Source organism: Dermochelys coriacea, chromosome 5 (genome assembly GCF_009764565.3).
Source record: "Dermochelys coriacea isolate rDerCor1 chromosome 5, rDerCor1.pri.v4, whole genome shotgun sequence".
Lineage (NCBI taxonomy): Eukaryota > Metazoa > Chordata > Testudines > Dermochelyidae > Dermochelys > Dermochelys coriacea.
Window position 1 is genome coordinate 74748264 of NC_050072.1, and position 17081 is coordinate 74765344.

A 17081-nucleotide genomic window follows, 5' to 3' on the forward strand; every position below is an offset into this window, starting at 1 on the left:
ACATGCCTCTAGCTTTCATCCAGATCATACCACACGATCCATTGTCTACAGCCAAGTTCTATGATATAACCGCATTTGTTTCAACCCCTCAGACAGAGACAAACACCTACAAGATCTCTATCATGCATTCCTACAACTACACTACCCACCTGCTGAAGTGAAGAAACAGATTGACAGAGCCAGAAGAGTACCCAGAAGTCACCTACTACAGGACAGGCCCAACAAAGAAAATAACAGAACACCACTAGCCATCACCTTCAGGCCCCAACTAAAACCTCTCCAACGCATCATCAAGGATCTACAACCTATCCTGAAGGACGACCCATCACTCTCACAGATCTTGGGAGACAGGCCAGTCCTTGCTTACAGACAGCCCCCCAATCTGAAGCAAACACTCACCAGCAACCACACACCACACAACAGAACCACTAACCCAGGAACCTATCCTTGCAACAAAGCCCGTTGCCAACTCTGTCCACATATCTATTCAGGGGACACCATCATAGGGCCTATTCACATCAGCCACACTATCAGAGGCTCGTTCACCTGCGCATCTACCAATGTGATATATGCCATCATGTGCCAGCAATGCCCTCTGCCATGTACATTGGTCAAACTGGACAGTCTCTACGTAAAAGAATGAATGGACACAAATCAGACGTCAAGAATTATAACATTCAAAAACCAGTTGGAGAACACTTCAATCTCTCTGGTCACTCGATCACAGACCTAAGAGTGGCTATCCTTCAACAAAAAAGCTTCAAAAACAGACTCCAACGAGAGACTGCTGAATTGGAATTAATTTGCAAATTGTATCCAATTAACTTAGGCTTGAATAGAGACTGGGAATGGATGAGTCATTACACAAAGTAAAACTATTTCCCCATGTTATTTCTCCCCCCCTACCCCCCCACTGTTCCTCAGATATTCTTGTTAACTGCTGGAAATAGCCTACCTTGCTTGTCACCATGAAAGGTTTTCCTCCTTTCCCCTGCCCCGCTGCTGGTGATGGCTTATCTTAAGTGATCACTCTCCTTACAGTGTGTATGATAAACCCATTGTTTCGTGTTCTCTGTGTGTGTGTATATCAGTCTCCCTTCTGTTTTTTCCACCAAATGCATCCGATGAAGTGAGCTGTAGCTCACAAAAACTTATGCTCTAATAAATTTGTTAGTCTCTAAGGTGCCACAAGTACTCCTTTTTCTTTTGACCAATGCCAGGTGCCCCAGAGGGAGTGAACCTAACAGGTAATGATCTAGTGATCTTTCTCCTGCCATCTATCTCCAACCTCTGACAAACAGAGGCTAGGGACACCATTCCTTTCCCATCCTGGCTAATAGCCATTAATGGACTTAACCTCCAGGAATTTATCCACTTCTCTTTTAAACCCTATTATAGTCCTAGTCTTCACAACCTCCTCAGGCAAGATGTTTCATGGGTTGACTGTGTGCTGAGTGAAGAAGAACTTCCTTTTATTTGTTTTAAACCTGCTACCCATTAATTTCATTTGGTGGCCCCTAGTTCTTATATTATGGGAACAAGTAAATAACTTTTCCTTATTCACTTTCTCCACACCATTCATGATTTTGTATACCTCTATCATATCCCCCCTTTGTCTCCTCTTTTCCAAGCTGTAAAGTCCTAGCCTCTTTAATCTCTCCTCTTATGCGACCCGTTCCAAACCCCTAATCATTTTAGTTGCCCTTTTCTGAACCTTTTCTAATGCCAGTATATTTTTTTTGAGATGAGGGGACGACATCTGTACGCAGTATTCAAGATGTGGGTGTACAATGGATTTATATAAGGGCAATAAGATTCTCCGTCCTATTCTCTGTCCATTTTTTTAATGATTCCTAACATCCTGTTTGCTTTTTTGACTGCCGCTGCACACTGCGTGGACGTCTTCAGAGAACTATCCACAATGACTACAAGATGTAGCTAATTAGCCTCCATCATATTGTATGTATAGTTGGGGTTATTTTTTCCAATGTGCATTACTTTACATTTATCCACATTAAATTTTATTTGCCATTTTGTTGCCTAGTCACTTAGTTTTGTGTTATCTTTCTGAAGTTCTCCACAGTCTGCTTTGGTCTTAACTATCTTGAGCAGTTTAGTATCGTCTGCAAACTTTGCAACTTCACTGTTTACTTCTTTCTCCAGATCATTTATGAATAGGTTGAATAGGATTGGTCCTAGGACTGACCCTCGGGGAACACCACTAGTTACCCCTCTCCATTCTGAAAATTTACCATTTATTCTTACCCTTTGTTCCCTGTCTTTTAACCAGTTCTCAATCCATGAAAAGATCTCTCTTATCCCATGACAACTTAATTTATGTAAGAGCCTTTGGTGAGGAACCTTGTCAAAGGCTTTCTGGAAATCTAAGTACACTATATTCACTGGATCCCCCTTGTCCACATGTTTGTTGAACCCCTCAAAGAACTCTAATAGATTAGTAAGACATGATCTCCCTTTACAGAAACCATGTTGACTTTTGCGCAACAATTTATGTTCTTCCATGTGTCTGACAATTTTATTCTTTACTATTGTTTCAACTAATTTGCCCGGTACTGACGTTAGACTTTCTGGTCTGTAATTGCCAGGATCACCTCCAGAGCCCTTCTTAAATATTGGTATTACATTAGCTATCTTCCAGTCATTGGGTACAGTAGCTGATTTAAAAGACAGGTTACAAACCATAGTTAATGGTTCCACAATTTCACATTTGAGTTCTTTCAGAACTATTGGGTGAATGGCATCTGGTCCCGGTGACTTGTTACTGTAAAGTTTCTCAATTAATTCCAAAACCTCCTCTAGTGATACTTCAATCTGTGACAATTCCTCAGATTTGTCACCTACAAAAGACGGCTTAGGTTTGGGAATCTCCCTAACATCCTCAGCCGTGAAGACTGAAGCAAAGAATTCATTTAGTTTCTCTGTGATGGCTTTATCATCTTTAAGTGCTCTTTTTGTATCTCCATTTTCCAGGGGACCCACTGGTTGTTTAGCAGGCTTCTGATGTACTTAAAAACCATTTTGTTATTACCTTTTGAGTTTTTGACTTGCTGTTCTTCAAACTCCTTTTTGGCTTTTCTTATTACATGTTTACATTTAATTTGACGGTGTTTAAGCTTCTTCCTATTTACCTCACTAGGATTTGACTTCCACTTTTTGAAAGATGCCTTTTTATCTCTCACTGCTTCTTTTACATGGTTGTTAAGCCACGGTGGCTCTTTTTAGTTCTTTTACTGTGTTTTTTAATTTGGAGTATACATTTAAATTGAGCCTCTATTATGGTGTCTTTGAAAAGTGTCCATGCAGCTTGCAGGGATTTCACTCTAGTCACTGTACCTTTTAATTCACGAAAGCTTATGCTCAAATAAAATTGTTAGTTTCTAAGGTGCCACAAGTACTCCTTTTCTTTTTGCGAATACAGACTAAGACGGCTGCTACTCTGAAACCTTTTAATTTCTGTTTAACTAACTGCCCTATTTTTGCATAGTTCCCCTTTCTGAAATTAAATTCCACAGTGTTGGGCTGTTGAAGTGTTCTTCCCACCACAGGAATGTTAAATGTTATTATATTATGGTCACTATTTCCAAGCAGTCCTGTAATAGTTACCTCTTGGACCAGATCCTGGCTCCACTCAGGACTAGATCGAGAGTTGCCTCTCCCCTTGTGGGTTCCTGAACCAGCTGCTCCAAGAAGCGGTCATTTAAAGTATCGAGAAATTTTGTCTCTGCATTTCATCCTGAGGTGACATGTACCCAGTCAATATGGGGATAATTGAAATCCCCCACTATTATTGAGTTCTTTATTTTGATGGCCTCTCTAATCTCCCTTAGCATTTTATCATCACTATCACTGTCCCGGTCAGGTGGTCGATAATAGATCCCTACTGTTATATTCTTATTACAGCATGGAATTACTATCCATAGATAGTCTGTGGAACATGTGGATTCATTTAAGATTTTTATTTCATTTGATTCTACATTTTGTTTCACATATAGTGCCACTCTTCTTCCTCCCCCCTCCCCCCCGACCTGTTCTGTCCTTCCAATATATTTTGTACCCTGGAATGATTGAATAGAGTTACTCCTGACTTACACTGGAGTAAATAAGGAGACTTAGGCCCTTGGTCTTTTTGGTGCCTTAAACTGGTGCCTGTAACAGAGTTTTTTGTTGTTAGAAAAAACAGTAGATTGCATGAGGGTGAATTTTAAAAATCTTAATACAGAAAACAGATAGCATTTTGTATACAAGTCGTAATGAGCAATATATGTAAAAATGCAGCTACAAAAAATGACTAAAAGAAAACACTGGAAAAACATGCACGGCTGCTATAAAGGAATATTCCCTCTTAATAAATAGTTTCTCTTGAAGTTTTGTTGTTGTTTTGATGATAAGAGTAAGTAACCCTTTTAATAAAAGAAGTGAATTTATTAAGATTTCGTACATTATGGCAGAGAGACAGAATGGATCCTAATGCATCCAACCATGCCACCTTGAGCTATGGTTTGTCCTATATTAAAGTCACATGGGGTCAGGCTTGGTCATTATTTAGATGGGAGATCACTAAGTGAAATGCAGGTGCTGCAGGTACTTGTATTTGTGAATCAAGTGAAGATCTTTTTGAGGAGGTGCAGAACCAATGCGTATGCTTTATTTTAGTGGAGCACTGTACTGTTGGATATGCTGATTTTTTGGTTGAGATGTAAAACCAGGATCATGTTTGTAGTCATTAAAGACCCCATAGCACTTATCAGAAGAATAGGGTGATAAGACTATGTCCTGGCCAAATTCAGACCTGCATAATTATATTCTTCTTGTTTAAATTCTTCCAGAAGAAACTGGATATTGTATTCTTTTTCACTTTTTTTGTCCTAAAACGTTTTGTAGCTAATGTTATCAGCTGCAGGATTGCTCAGGGCTGGGACCAAGGGGTTCGGAGGGCGGGAGGGGGTCAGGGCTGGGGGAAGGAGTTGGGGCGCGGGAGGGTGTCAGGGGTGCAGGCTCTGAGTGGCGCTTATCTCAAGCAGCTCCTGGAAGCAGCGGCACGTCCCCCCTCTGGCTCTTGCGTAGAGGCACGTCCAGGAAGCTCTGTGCACTGCCCTGTTTGCAGGTGCCACTCCCGCAGCTCCCATTGGCTGCAGTTCCCAGGCAATGGGAGCTGTGGGGCTGGCACTTGGGGAGGGGGCAGCATGAGGACTCCCTGGCTGCCCCTACACGTAGGAGCCAGAGGACTTGCCGCTGCTTCCAGAAGCCACGCAAAGCCACAGCAGCCAGGGATCCTGCCTTAGTCCCCGCTGTGCTGCCAAGTGGACTTTTAACGGCCAGGTCAGTGGTGCTGACTGGAGCTGCCAGGATCCCTTTTCAACGAGGTGTTCCTGTCAAAAACTGGTCATCTTGCAACCCTAGATCCATTCTTTGTCACCCATTCCAAGCTTCTGGCAAACAGAGGCTAGGGACACCATCCCTGCCCATTCTAGCTAATAACCATTGATGGACCTATCCTCCATGAATTTATCTAGTTCTTTTTTTGAACCCTGCTATAGTCAGCCTCCCCACTTAACTAGGTACAGCCTCCTTCCTTATTCGCAATGTAAACTCACAAGTCTCAGTACTCAGAGCTCGATACCACTCTGGGCAGCAGTGATACTGTGTCCAGCTCCAGTTTGTCCTTCTTGGGAGGTTCCTTCCTACCACAGTACTCCTCCTGGCTCCTGTCCTGGGATGTCACCCGTTGGCCGCTCTGTCCCTCCCAGGCTTCGGGCAGGTTCTCGGCTTTTTCACTCTGGGAGGTCCTGCAGCCCTTCTGTATGGAGCCCCAGACACACATCCTGTTGCTCTCCCTCTCTCTCCTTACACCTCCCCCCAAAAAAAACAAACAAGCAAGCAAAATAATAATTAATAATAATAAAAAAAAGCACTCCCTCTTCCTGGAACAATCAGCAGTTCCCCCCCTTAGTACAAAAATTTAAATGGGCTATGCTCTCTAAACCCCAAAGGGGTTACACTTGTTTTTCTGATACCATGGTGTACCTTTTCTTATCTTTGTTTTGGATACTATATTCCACCCCAGCATACCTTCTACTCTGTGATAGGACACAGAACCAATGGATCTTGCCTTTGAGAGGTATTATATTCACTAATACCAAAAGCTACATTTAGTTTTGCAGAGTATTGTGGAATATATATTACTTGACATAAGTGAGCAAAGTGAACAGAACTGTAGGAAAGACCTAATATAATTTGGTTAACATATCTGCCCACATGCTGGGTATAATACATTATTAATATAGCGTGCCTTACCCCTAACATACATGTATTGGCTAATAGTTAAGACTGTTAAAAGTGTGTATGCAGATGTTCATATCTTTGCAGTGTTGGGCCCAGTATTTCCAACTGTGACATGTAGTGACAAGTATATGTGTGTGCGCGCAATTGTATGCATGGACACACAGAAGTTGAGTAGAGGCCCAGCTGAAAGTTTTTTCCCATGTGTTCAGTGGATTCATTTTGGCTTTTTTAATAATCTGTATACAGTATTTTCAGGGTTTAAAATAGAGAATTCAAGCTCTAATTCTGGCTTTCATGTATTTGGCGTTAGACAAGTCACTCAATTCCTTTGCATCAGTTTCCAGCTATAAAAATATAAAGACAAAATCCTTACCCATTGGGTTGTTCATTGACATTAGATTCCTGTGGAACCAGTCTGCCTGTATGATGTAGCTGTTGAAAGCTCAAGTCATATATCTCAAAAGTGTTTTTTTCCCCACCCAGCCTGACCACATAGTGACATATTAGTATTTACCAATAGATCATGTGGCTTTTTATTTTTAATTCAAAAGGCAGTTTATTTTGTTCAACCCACTGGCACACATTTCCTTTATAAACCCAACTCCAGTTCCTAACTCCAGCTGTAGTGTTTTGAACACTGAAATTTAGAAATCTAGCTTGGCCTGAAGAATAACCGCAACTGGCTTGCGGCTTATTGATCACATAGGACATGTTTTAAGACAGGCACTCATCTACCTGATTCATAAAAGTGTTGAGGCTTAATTAGTTAATATTTGTAAAGTACTTTTCATCATCACAGTTCTGTATATGAAAATGCTAAGTACTTATCTCAGCATCCTAAATGTTCTACAGCTTTTCTCATTTTCTCCCTAAACTTATACATAGAAGTAATTGCAGCTTCTTACGCAGAATTTTGGTATGCATCCCAGTTACTATTTCAAAATGGCTAATTGTTTATATATGCTATTTATCCTCCATGCTTGAAAGTAATGGCCTGTTGTTGCTCCATGAAGGAGAGAGATGGAAATGATTTACAGAAATTTCTTTCTAGATTAGCTCATTAGGGGGCAGTAGTGCTCTTTCACTTCATTACACTTCTCTGGCACTTGACTGTTTTTGAAATAAAATTCAAAATCAATTGTGAAGTCAGTAGTTGTGGGAAATGCTAAGTGTTTACATTTCTAATCTGTATATAACAATAGAGTTCTGTTGCACCAGTTTACAAAATTAATGCCTATTAATCAAAAATATGCAGAGCAAAGTAAATGAAATTTGCCTTTATTTTCATTTTTGCTAAATGTACTAGTATGAGCACATTCATTTAGATTTACTACAGCTAACTAAATTAAAGATCACTCAAACATGAGCTCCTTTGTCAGAATCTAATGTTCAAAACTGGTACTTGATTTTCCTCTCTGGAGAAATAATTTTAAACCCTTGGATGTTTCTATGGTATTGTTCCACAGCTATGATTTAATGTAGTTCAGAGGTAATCTGAGTTGAAGGGTACACAATACCTCAGATTAGTATTCAATGCAGTAATTTTTGGCAGGTATAAAATGACTTTCAGAGTTATAATACTTAAAGTATTATACCAGAAAAACCCCCGAAAGAAATCTTCTGTTTGGACTTTTTCTGTTAATTTGTATTATTAGTTGCAGTATCTTAATTGCCAAGGAAATATGCTGTCTAAAACTCTAAAATTAAACTAGGATGATCTGAATTTTGGTAAATTTGTATTCTCATTTGCTACAAGATTCATTGTTCACTTAGTCTCAGTCCTTTTGTTTCATCTGTCTTTTCCTGGAGAGCTGGTATGAAATCACCTTGACAACAAAAACATCATTTAGCTTATGGTAAATTGGATTGGAGTCTGATTACAGATGGTGCTTTATTTATGGAAAGGAAATTTTAACTTGGAGTCAAAGTGAGACCTGCTGATACATTGTGAGGATCGAAAATGTTAAATTATATTTCTAAATCTTAGACAAGGATCTAAAAAGGATTTCTTACGTAGGTTTACTATAACATTTCTTAATCATAGGTTTCAGAGTAGCAGCCGTGTTAGTCTGTATTCGCAAAAAGAAAAGGAGTACTTGTGGCACCTCTCTAAGGTGCAACAAATACTCCATTTCTTAATCATAGTGCAGTTAAAAATGTCTTGTGTAATTTTAATAATTTTTTTCTTGTTAAAGAGATATTGAAAGAAATTTGTTTGGGAATATTTTATTGGTTTTAAATATAATAATAGTAAATATTAAATAAATAATAAAAATAGTTACCATTCTGACTTTTTTCAGAAATTGTAGAAAACTGATAATTTATCTAGGACCTAATGGGTATTACTGTCTTTATGGTTGAAGAGCCAGTTAACCAGTGGAAAGAATACAAGTTAATAATTCTTATTCCCATAGTTGTGCTGCCAGGTATGATACTGGTTTGCAAACAAAGAAGTAATCAAAAGAAAAAGCCCTGAGGTATAAAATAAAGAATCTAGACAAATGCATTTTCTTAATGTATAAATAATAATTTATGTATGTAGAAAATGAGGTGATACAGTATTATTATACTTTCAGACTATGGCATCAGTTGTGCCTAAATTGCAGATGACAAATCTCCATAAACCATCTCGGCCTAATCTCTAATAGCTCAAGATTATCCTCTTTATCCCCTGGGGCCATCTCAGATACTTGTGTATTGAAGCTCATAGAAAAGTTTAACAGATCTTCAGGATATCGCCTTAATGTTTGTACCGAGCGCTTCCCTAAGGGGGTGAGTGTGTTTAAGCTCCTGGAAGGGTTTAGAGGCCTGGTTGATCTGTCCCCCTTTTTACTCTGCAGGGATCATGGCTCCGTTAGTGCCATTGGCCATTCCTGCCACACCATTCCATTAGGAGCAGACAACACAAAATGGAAGAAAAGGATACACATGATTTATTGTGAGATTAGACATATATATTGCCTGAATTATACCTGAAAATCCTCATTTCCTATCTACCATTCTCCCATTTTGTATTCTGCTTAGTATTATTTTCTCCAAACATATTACCTTGTAGTTATCTAAATGAAATCTTATTCCACTAACTTCTTTTCTCACCTTTCTTGTTGCTTTCCCCCCTTCTCTATTTCACATACAACTTCTTTTTAACCTTTAGCTCTTTAAGTACTTCTTTATGGGGCCACCTTGGCTTTTCTTTTTGCTCATATTTTTCTTTTCTACTAGAATTGCTATTTGTAGTGTTCATGTGATAATATCTCTGAGTATATTGCAGTTTTCAGGTATCCTGTTACTTCCCAAAACTTGTCACAAGTGATCCTCTCAGAGTTGTCAATATAATACAAAACAAAACTAACAAGATGCCACTTTTTCGTAAATACCCATTTTTTTCTTGACAGATTGTATTAAAATATAATTTTACCATAGTAGGTTTACGTTCATGCTTATGTCATTTTTATTAGATAACTTTAATAACACCATTGACCTTTCTAAAGGAAAGAAGATAGCATTAGAAATATTTTAAACAGATGTTTTTTAATCATTTCTTTAAAATTAATAAAGCAGTCTTACTGTACTTGGCAGAAATGCAATGTATCATCACACAGGATCTATTTTAGATCTATAAAGGTCTAAAATTAGTATTTGGATTAGACTTTTTTTTACTGACAGCCCAATTGCTCCCCCCATCCCTATCTTAACAGAGTTTCTGCGAGTGTATGGACTTTGACAAGCTCAGATCCTGTCTACTTCTTCTCTTATCTTCACAAAGTATGCTTTTTTATTCATTAGGTTCAGCATTCTGGGCATTTCCTTCCATCTTTAACTGCAAGGCAGAGCAGACCAAGAGAAATAGTGCTTTCCTTCTCATTGAGCTATGCTATCTGCTGACTTCAGCTGGAAATGTAGTTTCTGGTCTGCATGCCACCTAGGCAGAAATGACCTGCTGTCCAGTGCACTATGGATCTTTAAGGAAAAATGTATGAAACTTTATCAAGTTTCCCTTTTCATTCTTCCTCTGAAGGGGTTTTTGTCTGTAGCTTGGGCTTAACAGTGTGAAACAGTGGCCAGTGGTGATAGCCTTTGAAGCAAGGATGGCTCTTCTTTCCCCTTCAGAGAGTTAAGCAAGTCGGGTCCAGGTTCAGGAGGCAGGGCTGAACAAATTTACGGCTGAGGTAACCTCCCATTCCTCTTAAGAGCCTGGTGCTTCCACAGTTCTCAGGGATCAGGGCTTATCTGGATATTGTTTTTTCAAAAAGCCCTTAATAAGTGTAGTAGGACGAGAGCCTAAAACATAAGCCCTTGTATTAGAGGCCTGGTATGAGGCAGAACCTGTTCACAAAATTTGGCAAGAACAGGGCTAATATTTCAAAAATACACTTTCTTAAGGAGTGCTAGTCACAGAGTGCTCACGCAAACACGTGCCAAAAATATCAAGTGGTACCAAAACATTCCGATATCAAGGATGGTCAAAAATATTCCCCAAGGGTAACAGGAACACACTGACCCACTCCTAAAAGATAAGGTCAGGATAACAGTACGAATAAAGATGTTTTTATCAAACCAATATTTACAAGAATAAGTAATAACTACCCACGTCAGGGGGAAGTAACTACAGTAACTATGTCAGAGGGGCAGTACTTGTTTGTATCAGGGTATAAAAATGTATCTCAGAGGGAATATTTTTGTCTGGCCTAGGGAGGAACGGGAAGTCTTGCCGTCTGAGCTGGCCCATTGTTATGGGCATACATGTATTAGCAGTCTGGTAAAGTCGGTGGAATAACTAGTACTGTGCTTCGTCGACAATAAACCTGGCTGGGTGCCTTTGCCCCTTAATGGATCTTGTGGTCATTGGGTGGTTTGCTCGAAGTCTCCTGTGCTAGCTGTCTGCACAGTGCTAGGGCGGCACACAGAGGGAACACACACATGCAGCCAAACATCTAACCACACTAAGAAGAGTAAATTGTGCTTCCAGCTCCTTCAAAAAGAGGGCAATTAAAACAGAAACCCCTTACTTTCAGATGTTAGAGGAGTTCTCATCAGGAGCAAACAGAATACAAAGGTAAACTGCCCCCCACAGCCTGCACCCTGCCCTGGCCTTTTCCCTCCTAGATAGGGAGATAAATGCTCATTTTCCTTAGAAAACATGTTATAATTTTGCCTCTGTAGTACAGAGGTGAATTGAGCTCTGTACATAATTTTTCCATTGTTAATTTCAGTAATTGGAAAAATAGCTGAATTACTTAGATTACAGGTTTCAGAGTAGCAGCCATGTTAGTCTGTATTCGTAAAAAGAAAAGGAGTACTTGTGGCACCTTAGAGACTAAGGTGATGTGTGGACAGAGTTAAACTTGTTCCTGGAAATTTAAGACTTTCAATGCTTAGTATCTCTAGATTTCCTGATTTTCAAATGTCCTGATATTTTTGAAATACCATGTTCTGATTGAAGGTGTGTATATATTTTATCTTTTTCTTTCTTTTATAATTTGTTTGAAAATTTGCCTCTTAGCTAATACTGTGGGCTTGACCCTGCAGTCTTTACTCTGGTAAAACTGCTATTTAACTTCAAAATAAATTAATGGGAATTTTGTCTGGGAAAGGACTGCAGGATCATGCTTTACATCTGAAACAAGACTCATTATAAATAACTTTTGAATCATGGGCAGCCATGTTCAAAACACTCCAAGAACTGTGTTGCTTAGAATAATATCTGGGCAGGTAAGCTTATTGCCCATGAGGTCTATCTCCTGTGAGTTTTGTTTTTTTGGGGCAGCCTTTCAATCAGTTTCCAAACAAAATTACTGTTACCTTCATTCTAAATTAGTGGTATATTGCAGGCTTTTACTGAAAATTCCCTTTTATTCCTTTTTTTATGTTAGAGCATAAAACTTTTTTATTTGTCATTGATAACTCTAGGCAGTCTAATTTACTGTTATAGAAATTATATATTGTACTACTCTGTTATAAGGTTTTATGAAATTGCTAAAATGCTAATTCTATCCATGGCTCCCAGGGAAATTGATGGGGATTTTGCTGTTGATTTCAATGGAAACAGGTTCTGGTGAACCAAACTAATTAGTTTCATAAGGAGGGAAAATGTAGTTCAGAATTAAATAAACATAGATAGTATTTAAGAAGTCTTCATAAAAAAGTACAAGCAGTGTGTATTTTGCTACTAAAAAAAGCCCTCCCTTTCTCTCTCTCCAGTGTCAAAACTCGCCAATGGCTACACATTATAATATCGTGTGTACCGGAATAAAACTATACTGTCAAGTGAAATCAAGATTCAGTTTCCAATTGTATGAGCAGTATGAAATGTAATAAAACTAGAAACCCAAATAGTGTTTTTTTTTTTTTTTTGTCATGTCAGGATATCAAGTTCTTTTAAATTCTGTTTGATATACCATGTGCAGCATAATTGAGAATTGCTTCACCTCTAGAATCTAAATTAAATTTTAATAGTACTCTTACTATTCTATTTTCCTGTCATTGTATGCAAATTCTTGTTAACAGAAATGGGGTAGGTAAATACATGCATGTTGGGAGGTGAAGTTACACTTTTTGCTGTTTTTAATCTGTTTTTAATTATGCTTTCAATTTATAAAAAAGATGTTGCGCCCATTTACTAGTATTCATTCAGTGGTCTGAACCAATGCATGTATCTTACCCCATTGATAATATTGGAGTAGGTAAAACTAGTTTGGTAACAAGTGTTTAAATACTACTCATTTTTTTTTTTTGAGCCATGATATTTTATCCTTGAATATTGGAGGCATGGGAATGGGGGTGCACAAGACCAGCAGCCATATTTGGAATGGGGAACAGAGCCTAAAAACTGCTTGCTGACGGAGTTGAACTTTAGCTGCCTACTGAAACTGTGAATGGTAGGAGATGTGGGGGGGGGGGGGGGGATAACTACTGACTAACCGGTGCTGACAACTTCTCAGGAACTGCCAGAGTGATGGGAGAGGAGGCTTTTGTACCCAGCCTGGATCCATTACCAGGAGCTCTTCCCCTCTCCCCACCCCCTAATTCTCACCAGGACATTAGCTTGCTACCTCCCCTTGTCTGTAAATAATCATAGAATATCAGAGTTGGAAGGGACCTCAGGAGAACATCTAGTCCAACCCCCTGCTCAAAGCAGGACCAACACCCAACTAAATCATTCCAGCCAGGGCTTTGTTAAGCCTGACCTTAAAAACCTCAAAGGAAGGAGATACCTCCCTAGATAACACATTCCAGTGCTTCACCAACCTCCTAGTGAAAAAGTTTTTACTAATATCCAACCTAAACCTCCCCCACTGCAACTTGAGACCATTACACCATAATACCTCTCTCTGTCTCAGCACACTCCTTCTTCCTTTCTCTCATTTACCTTGTTGGCTTGGTTCCCCTTCAGTTAGCAAGCAAGTTATGTGCTCCTCTTGCAGATCTATTAGGACTGTGGAAATTTCCCCTCACCTTGTCCTGTGCCGACTCCTTGAAGAAGAAGAAGGAGAGAGTAGGAGTGTGGATAGGGAGGAAGAGAGAAAATGTTGTTGTTTCTGTGTCCTGCTCTAACAGCAAGGATATTAGTTGTGAGTTGAGCTCTGCTACAAATATCAGCTCTCTTTCAAAAAGTGGAGGCAAGAACTAAGAAACGCAAAATATGGTCTCAGACTAAATACTAATTTTTTAAAAATACCATTAGCTGCACTCATATTTTAAAAGTGTGGATGCATGGTATAAACCACCCTTTAATTACCAATAAACATGAGCATTATTCTTGTTTCACAAAAAATTACAATAAATTTAACAGTAGCAACAGTCAAGGAAGAATGGCTGTCATAAAAACAATATGATTTTGTGATCCAGAAGCAACTGGAGAAGAAATGGAATATGCTTTTTATAAAATAGGAAATGAAATCACAGATGTCTTATATCATGCTACCATCAACACAATTTACAGAATTGCTGTGTGTGTATTTGTGTACACAACTCACAGAAATGCAGAGTTCCCTCTGAGATGATATGCTGCAGGTATTCAGCTGTGCACACACACCACACATTAATTTCATGATAGGAAGTGAAGGATATAAATTCATCCCCTGTGCATATGTCCTAATAATGGAATACAGTTCTATGGTATCTGAGTACCTCTCAATGGACGATATCCAAAATCACAGGTTTCAGAGTAGCAGCCGTGTTAGTCTGTATTCACAAAAAGAAAAGGAGTTCTTGTGGCACCTTAGAGACTAACAAATTTATTTGAGCATAAGCTTTCATGAGCTACAGCTCACTTCATCGGATGCATTCGGTGGAAAATACAGTGGGGAGATTTATATACACACACACACACAGAGAACATGAAAAATGGGTTTTATCAAACACACTGTAAGGAGAGTGATCACTTAAGATGAGCTATTACCAGCAGGAAGTGCGGGGGGGAGGAAGGTGGGCCATCATCAAGGTGGGGCATTTCCAGCAGTTAACAAGAACGTCTGAGGAGCAGTGGGGGGTGTAGTGGGGGGAGAAATAAGATGGGGAAATAGTTTTACTTTGTGTAATGACCCATCCACTCCCAGTCTCTTCAAGCCTAAGTTAATTGTATCCAGTTTGCAAAATAATTCCAATTCAGCAGTCTCTCCTTGGAGTCTGTTTCTGAAGTTTTTTTGTTGAAGGATAGTCACTCTCAGATCTGTAATCGAGTGACCGGAGTGATTGAAGTGTTCTCCAACTGGTTTTTGAATGTTATAATTCTTGACGTCTGATTTGTGTCCATTCGTTCTTTTACGTAGAGACTGTCCAGTTTGACCAATGTACATGGCAGAGAGGCATTGCTGGCACATGATGGCATATATCACATTGGTAGATGCGCAGGTGAACGAGCCTCTGATAGTGTGGCTGATGTGAATAGACCCTATGATGGTGTCCCCTGAATAGATATGTGGACAGAGTTGGCAATGGACTTTGTTGCAAGGATAGGTTCCTGGGTTAATGGTTCCGTTGTGTGGTGTGTGGTTGCTGGTGAGTATTTGCTTCAGATTGGGGGGCTGTCTGTAAGCAAGGACTGGCCTGTCTCCCAAGATCTGTGAGAGTGATGGGTCGTCCTTCAGGATAGGTTGTAGATCCTTGATGATGCGTTGGAGAGGTTTTAGCTGGGGGCTGAAGGTGATGGCTAGTGGCGTTCTGTTATTTTCTTTGTTGGGCCTGTCCTGTAGTAGGTACTTCTGGGTACTCTTCTGGCTCTGTCAATCTGTTTCTTCACTTCAGCAGGTGGGTATTGTAGTTGTAAGAATGCTTGATAGAGATCTTGTAGGTGTTTGTCTCTGTCTGAGGGATTGGAGCAAATGCGGTTATATCGTAGCGCTTGGCTGTAGACAATGGATCGTGTGGTGTGATCTGGATGAAAGCTAGAGGCATGTAGGTAGGAATAGCAGTCAGTAGGTTTCCGATATAGGGTGGATCACAGTAGACCAGCAGTCTTAATTTTGATCCCTACTTCCCTTAAGGCAGTTTGAGCTAGATGATCTGGTTGTCCCTTCTGGCCTTAAATACTGTGATTTTGTGACTATGACTCTGTGCGCTATTGTTTTGTTCTTTAATTTATTTTCTCCTCCCCTCTCTTTATTGTGTACCTTCTCTTGTGTCTATTATCTGTCGTCTTAGTTTTCCCATAATGTCAGGTAAAAACAGCAAAGTTGAAGTGTATTTTACATTTTGTTCTGGAGATTTGTGCTCAAATAGTATCTATCTGCAGGTACAGTCTGTCCCCCTTTGTCCCATTTCAGATACCAGGTATATTGTTACCAGGTATATTGACACTCATGTCTGTTGGCTGCACATCACAGAAGTGCTTGGCACTATATATTATTTTTTTCTTTTTGTTTAATATTTGCCTAGAAACTTATTTGGTTCTTAGTCTTAATTTTGTCCCTCCATTTGGCAAACATAATTTCTTCCCGTATTTTTGTTGGAGTTGAATTCAGCGAGGCTGTCTTTGCTTATTACACTGTTGTATTTACATAGCACTGTGTTATACCAAAACTACTCGGTGTGTCTTCTACCATTCTCTAAGCGTATTTATTTCTCTTTTATAATTTCGGTAGTTTAGGTCCTGATTCTGGACCCATTGAAGTCAGTGGCAAAACTTCCATTGGTGTCAGTGGGAGCAGGTTAAATTTTTAGGGAACAAACCTTCAGGGTTCTTGCTCAGCATTTCCATGAGGTACTGAGTACCCTCTAGCTCCGGTTGTAACTCCACTCTTCTCATAATTGAGCTGTCATTGATGAAGAGTCATCAGGCGCACAAAATTATTTTTGTATGTCCAAAAAAGTATAAGTTCCTCAGCAATATTTGTTGTGATTTGTTTATTTTTGTTTTTAAGGAAGTTAGAATTTGTGGGATTTTCCATTGCAAAGGGCAATTGGTGTCAAACTTTTAGTCTTAACATTTGACTTATGTTTCTTTGTGTTATTAGTTACTCTGTGGTACACTGGCAGCAGCACATATGGTTTCTGTTTGTTTTTCAGTAGTTCATGGAATATTGATATTAATTCCTTCTATTGGATGACAACTGAATTTTTTTTGACCAATATCTCAGCAACTATGTGCAATTACAGAAGTAAGTGTGTGTGTGTGTGTGTGTGTGTGTGTGTGTGTGTGTGTGTGTGTGTGTAATTTATTTAACAGAGGGGTAACTGAGCCACAAAGATGTTGCTCATATCATTCATGTGTGTATATATTTTATATCTGTACATGCCCATGTATAAATATACATTCACAGTTCAGCTGATCCTAAAGT

General features: G+C 39.3%; 1 protein-coding gene across 10 annotated transcripts in view; it reads left to right on the plus strand.

Annotated features, from left to right (window-relative positions):
• The window catches only part of COMMD10 (COMM domain containing 10), a 165544-nt gene that overhangs the window by 39777 nt on the left and 108686 nt on the right, over positions 1-17081 (plus strand). For 2 of the 10 annotated variants that reach the window (XM_043514535.1, XM_043514536.1), the window contains exon 6: positions 16391-16437. The exons of 7 other annotated variants lie outside the window; for them this stretch is intronic. In XM_043514535.1, coding sequence (XP_043370470.1) covers positions 16391-16437 — 47 coding nt within the window. Of the gene's footprint in view, positions 1-16385; positions 16899-17081 lie in introns of those variants that run through there. One more of the 10 variants, XM_043514540.1, reaches the window with a different exon arrangement.